This window comes from Myotis davidii, unplaced genomic scaffold, assembly GCF_000327345.1.
Source record: "Myotis davidii unplaced genomic scaffold, ASM32734v1 scaffold21, whole genome shotgun sequence".
NCBI lineage: Eukaryota > Metazoa > Chordata > Mammalia > Chiroptera > Vespertilionidae > Myotis > Myotis davidii.
Genome location: NW_006292573.1, coordinates 751,427 through 758,302, shown reverse-complemented (window position 1 = coordinate 758,302; position 6,876 = coordinate 751,427). Strand labels below are relative to the sequence as shown.

General features: G+C 36.7%; 1 protein-coding gene across 2 annotated transcripts in view; it reads left to right on the top strand.

Moving 5' to 3' along the window:
• Nucleotides 1–6,876, top strand: part of SCFD1 (sec1 family domain containing 1) — a 128,432-nt gene that overhangs the window by 94,659 nt on the left and 26,897 nt on the right. For both annotated transcript variants that reach the window (XM_006766015.2, XM_006766016.2), the window contains 2 exons: nucleotides 920–982; nucleotides 3,601–3,676. In XM_006766015.2, the coding sequence (XP_006766078.1) occupies nucleotides 920–982; nucleotides 3,601–3,676 (139 nt within the window). The remainder of the gene's footprint in view (nucleotides 1–919; nucleotides 983–3,600; nucleotides 3,677–6,876) is intronic.

Genomic DNA, 6,876 nt, shown 5'->3' with positions numbered 1-6,876 from the left:
CTATTTGTTATCTTACTTCTATCATTGACAGTCCCTCTAGGTTGTGGGCTGCTTGCCTGTGTTCCTGAGAAGCATCTACGGTACCAGTCTATAGAGTGTTTTTTCTTTAGTGGATTACCGGTATGTTTACCGGTAATAAACTTGCACTGTTTTATGTATATGTTTGATTACATACAGCCTTGTGACAGTTTTCCTGCATGTCATAAGCATTTGAATATAAATTAAAATGTTAAAATCAAATCTGATATTGTTTTACCTTTTATTTGGTGTGTGGAAGGTGTGCGGAAGAGGGGGTAGTCTTATACGGCGAGTATATAACAAACTCTGTATTTTGAGTGGAAATGTTAGGGGGTCGTCTTATACGCCCAGTCGTCTTATACGCCGGCAAATACGGTAGTTAAAAAATGATTTTTTTTCAGAAAATATCTGCATGGTAAAAGTTAAAGTTAATAAATATTTTATTTTTGTTGAATTTATTGGTTAATAAATTATACAGGTTTCAGGCTTATAATTCTATAATATATTATCTGTATATTGTATTACCACCTCAAGTCAAGTCTCCTTCCATCACAGTTTTTCCAACCTGTACCCTCTTTACCTCCCCCCACCCTTCTCTATCAATAGATACATATTTTTTTAAATATATATATTTTTTTATTTCAGAGAGGAAGGGAGAGAGAGATGGAAGCATCACTGATGAGAATCACTGACCGGCTGCCCCCTGCACACCCCACAATGGGGATCAAGCCCACAACTCAGACATATGCCCCGAGCAGGACTCGAACCGTGATCTCCTGGTTCATGGGTCAAAGCTCAACCACTGACCCACACCAGCCGGGCTCAATATATATTTTAATACCATGATACTGAATGTTAGCTCTAATAATCGACATTTACATATAACTATCTTATTTCTTAGGGCTTTTGCCAAGATGGCTTCAGCTCCTGCCAGCTATGGCAACACTACTACTAAACCATTGGGGTAAGTATTTTTAATAATTCTGATTGGGTAAGTCTGGTACTTTAGACCATAATTAGACTTTCATGCCTTAAAAACACACTGACAATTTGAATGCAGAATATTTTTATTGTGATAGAGAATAAATATCAACATGCCTTTAGCTTAGTATAAATTTTCCTTTTAAAATGTAAGTTAATATATTTTGCATGGTATGAGCTATTGGCTTCTTTTGCTTCCTTGTTCTTAAAACATTACATTTTTCATTTCCAGAAGATAAATGAAGGTTAAAGCTATCTTTACACTAATGTTGATAACTAATATAGACTTGAAGCTAGGCACTTAAGACCTAGCTTCAAGATAGACCTGGGCATCCTGCTAAATAGTAGGGAGGAAGTCCCCAGGGCTGGGTATGACTTCTGACTCCACAGTATCGTATAGAGTCTGCATGATTTTCAAAGGAGCTGTACAAGGTAATTCTAACTGCTCTTTTCCATACCATACTATTTCAAATTCTTAGCTTATCTTTTATAGTTTAGAGCAAAAGCATGAAGCCCAGAAGGAAACAGGTTTATCCTAGCCCCATCCTGAGCTACCACTTTTTAAAAATCTTTTTATTGATTTCAGAGAGGAAGAAAGCGATAGAAATATCAGTGATGAGAGAGAATCATTGATCGATTGCCTCCTGCAAACCCCCTGTTGGGGATTGTGTCCGCAACCCAGGCATGTGCCATGACCTGGAATCTAACCATGACCTCCTGTTTCATAGGTCGATGCTCGACCACTGAGCTACGCCAGCCTGGCACTACCACTTTTTAAAAAAAAAAATGTTTTTATTGATTTTAGATAAAAGGAGGAAGGGAAAGAAACAGAGAAACATCGATGAGAGGGAATCATTGATCGCCTGCCTCCTGCACGGCCCCTATTGGGGATTGAGCCCACAACCCAGGCATGTTCCTTGACTGGGAATTGAACCAGCGACCTTTCAGTGCATGGGATGATGCTCAGCCAACTGAGCCACACTGGCCAGGGCTTGAGCAATGAAACAATTTAACAAAACAAAATTACTTGTCATAATGCAGAACTTTATAAGTGTTTGACAAAATGAGTCCAGCTGACTTCACCTACAATCAGTGCTATGCAGGTGAGCACACTCCCTTAGAGTTGCCTGGTCAGGGAATCGCCTGAAAACTGTCCATTCCAACAAAGATTACTTTCTATTGTTTCTGATCTTGTCCATCTCTTCATTTCAGAGGGGAATAAGGACAAGATAGTGAAAAAGAAAATATATTTGGAAAATTACTGAGTGTAATAAATAGACTTACCAATTTCATGCCTTAAAATCCTATTGAATAGTAAAAGCCTTTTACATTTCTTATGGATCTTGTAGCTGAGGACTTAAATTTTTTCTTGTGTTACAAGAAAATTTTGGATGCTTTAAAGGATGTCTTTAGCCTTCTGATACCATAATATAGGATTATCAATCTGTCTCACAAAGCATCCTTTGATCCCAAAAGAGAGACTGTTGGAAACACACATATAAACCTAGTATGGAAAATCATTTGTTGGTGTTTTTGATGTTAAAAATTTGGATAACATTCTTCAGAATCGAGGTAAAATTTATCAGGTGTATTATGCTTCACATTTTATGTGATAGATTTTATGTATATAAAGAGAGACGGTATACAATGCAGGATTGGACCTAGCTGCTACGATAAAGAGAAAATAGTAACTTTTGACCTCATCATACTTATGGGCATGCATATATATATATTCTTTAATATGTTGGTGTTTTGAATTCCTAAAGCAACTTAATTTACTATCTTTAACTTTTTTCTTTTAGCAATAAGGCAACCAAGAAAGCAAGCAGTTCACTATAAATTACAATTTGCCTAAAAACTAGCTAAGGCTTATTATTTACAATAGCTAAGATCTGGAAACAGTCCAAGTGTCCATCAGTAGATGAGTGAATAAAAAAACTATAATACATTTTACGCCATGGAACACTATGCAGTTGTAAAACGAAGGATCTCTTACCCTTTGAGACAGCATGGATGGACCTGGAGAGTATTATGCTAAGCAAAATAAGCCAGTCAGAGAAACACAAATATCACATGATCTCATTTATGTGTGGAATCTAATGAGCAAAATAAATTGACAATCAAAATGGGTCCAGAGACATGGATACATGGAGCAGACTGACAGCACTCAGAGTGAGTGGGAGGGATGGGAAGAGATTAACCAAAGAATATATATGCATAGCGCATGGACACAGACAGTAGTGTGATGAAGGCCTGGGGTGGGGCAGGGGCTAGTGGAAGGAGAAAATCTCGGACATCTGTAATACTGTCAACAATTTTTTTAAAAGCTATAGCTAAGGATCAGCAATCAAAATGTTTATTTTGAGGGTAGTTCTTCATTTTTACATTTTGTTAATATTGACTAGTCAGTATTTTATTTTTTATTGTTAAATAAAATTGCAGCAGTAACACCAGAATTCTCAGGTGACTTCTGTTTAGTGAAAACAAATATGGTAGGTATAGAGGGCATCAGCATGTGGTATGTAATTAGGCAAATATTTTATCTGAAATCTATTGGAGAGATAGTTTATGCTTATTATGATCCTCTTCTTTTGCCCCTAGTCTCTTTTCACGAGTCATGAATACTGGATCACAATTTGTGATGGAAGGAGTGAAGAACCTGGTATTGAAACAGCAAGTAAGTACACTTGTTAGAAAACATTGGTAATCCTTCAGCATAAGTTCACATGTTGACAGATTGCTCAGCTAAAGCAACTTCTAGATATATTCAAATTATAACTGTTAGGAATAAAATAAGATCAAGGGTCTTTTGTTGCTATATTTAAGGATTTTTCAGAGGTCTGTCATTGCTTTCTTTCTTTTAATTTGCTCTTGGGTTTTACTGACATTTTTCTTTGACTACCATCAGGTTTGTGGAAGTGCCTTAATTGAGAAAAATAAACAAAACCTATTTAGAATAACAAACTGCTATATAATGCATATTATTTAAGTTTTAGCATATTAAGAGAATAGAGAAATGAATTTAGTAGCCTAAAAGCCTGTGTAAATTAGAATAAATAAAACATTTTAAGCCCTAGCTGGTTTTGCTCAGTGGATAGAGCATCGGCCTGTGTACTGAAGGGTCCCGGGTTTGATTCCAGTCAAGGGCACATGCCTGGGTTGCGGGCTCCATCCCCAGTATGGAGCATGCAGGAGGCAGCCAATCAATGATTCTCTCTCATTACTGATGTTTCTATCTCTCCCTCTCCCTGCCTCTCTGAAATCAATAAAAATATATGTTTTAAAAAACCATTTTAAGTATAATTTATGGATTGGGGTAATAAAACTCATTTAATTTCATACTTCATTTTGGAATACCTGTTTTAGTTTTACTCATGACATTTTTAAATGGTTTTTGTATTTGTATTGTTTTTCTCTTATTGTATTTTATAGCTATTCGGCATCAGAGAGTCATTAACTAATTTAGTTCTTTTCGAAGAGAATTTGGTTTTTATTTTCTTTTATGGAAATTTTCAGGTATACATTAGTATGTCAAACTCTCCTGAACCTTTCACCAAGCTTCAACGCAAGACACTTTCATTCTTATTTTATCTTCCCTACCTACATTTTTAAAAATTTTTATCTATTTTTACTGGGATATTTTAAAGCAAATCTGAGACATAATATTCACACATAAATATTTCAATTTATAATGAGAAGGTTTTAAAGGCCAAATTAAGAAAGGAGATGAGTTAATTTTCAATTAATCATATGTGAATATTCTTTGCTTACTTGTTTTCAGAAGAAAATAGATGTTTTCTTTCTCTGAATTTCTTCATACTTCTTTCTTATAAAGTTTACATTGGTATTTTATATTGACATTTTTTATTTTTGCTTTGCTTTTTTAACCAGTTTTATTGAGACATAATTGACATACAATATTTTACTTCTTGATGAGTTTCTTGAGAGCAAATAATTCCTTCCCCATCTTTGAATTTTTACATGATCCTTTGCAAAAATAGGTATTTAATTGTTATTTGAATAAATAAAATCATTTTATTATAAAAATTATGTAGGTGCCCAGCCGGTGTTGCTCAGTGGTTGAGCGTCCACCCATGAACTAAGAGGTCATGGTTCAACTCCCCCTCAGGGCACATGCTTAGGTTGCCAGTTCCATCCCCAAAAGGGGGCATGCAGAAGGCAGCTGATTAATGTTTCTCTCTCATTGATGTTTCTATTCCTCTCCCTCTCTCAAAAAAAAAATCAATAAAAGCATATTGTAATAAACAAACATCTTGGCTGGCATAGTTCAGTGGTTGAGCACCCACCTATTAACTGGAGGTCATGGTTAGATTCCTGGTCAGGGCACATGCTGGGTTTCGGGCTCCATCCCCAGTGTGGGGTATGCAGGAGGCAGCCGATCAATGATACTCTCTTATCATTGATGTTTCTCTCTCTCTCTCTCCCTCTCCCTTCCAAACTCTGAAATCAATACAAATTTATATGTGAAAGCCTAAGCAACCATCCAACCAATAACTATGACATGCAATTAACCACCAGGGGGCAGACACAACGCAGGAGCTGCCAAGCTGTGGTGACTTGGCAGCTGAGGTTTTCAGGTGACATACCCGGAACCAGAGAGGAGGGAGCGTCACCCGAGGACCGACCTCTTGCAATCTGGGACCCCTTGGGGGATGTCGGAGATTGGGTTTTGGCCGATCCCTGTAGGCAAGGCCGAGGGACCCCACGGGTGTACGAATCCATGCACCAGACCTCTAGTATATTTTAGAAAACAAAAACAGAAAAAAAGTGTATTACTAAAGAAGAATGAAAAATCAATTTGCTGTGTTTAATTAAATGGCTGATTATTTTTCAAACTTCAGATACATTTTCTAAATACTTGGGAATATATTTAGCTTCCTCCCTCTTAGAAATTATTTTCAATATCTCTCATTCTATCTCTCTCCTGGTTAGGAGCTACTAGTAAATACTTACTGTACCTTTTTTACTAGTTCACAGTACTTCCCTGAGTCAATTTATCTTCACTCTTTTGGATTACGAAAAGTGAAAAGGTACAAAGATAGGAGGTTGGGCACATTAGAGACCACTGAACTGTACTTTACAATTCAACCTAATAGCTCTTAAAGAAAAAATTACTCATGACACTTATTAAAGAACAGTAAGGCAGACTTTATTCAGGGGACTATCACAAAAGGTATTGGTATCACTGCAGTAGGGGATTGCAGTTAGAGGGAGAGATGGGACCTAGCTCCAAATACATCACGTTAACTTGCGAATTTATAGTCAAGGAGTAGGGTAGGGTCAGTAGATGGGAAATTACTAAAAGTAAACAACATTGGTAGAGGGGGATTCTGGTTAAACCAACCTAGCAGGATTCTTGCTGAAGACAGACCAGTGTGATAGGATATCTCCTGGGAGATGGGAGAGGATGACTAACCTGATCGGATATCAAGGGTGATCAGATATCGAGGATGGGGGATTCTGGCCAACCTGATGTAGCAGGATTCTTTCTAAATTTGGAAAATGCAAACAAACACAGTTCAAAGGTCGAGGCTTAGTGGAAACCAAGCTCAGAAAAGCTTGAGTAGAGTTTTCTCAGGGAGAGAATTTTTGTCACACCACACTATTTATCATCAACCATAGGGTGATTTTCTTATGTGAGACAAAAGGGAAGCACCAATTCCTAAGGTAAAGGTAATGGGTGCCTTTTGCTAGATAGACTTGTATAACCACATGTAGTTCAATTTATTTTTAAGAATTACATATTTTTCTTAACAGTCACTTTTAGAAGGAAATCCCAATAGTAAGATTCTCTAAACAAAGTATTACAAATAACTCATGGCTTTACAGACTTAAATCTTTGGAATGATCATATAT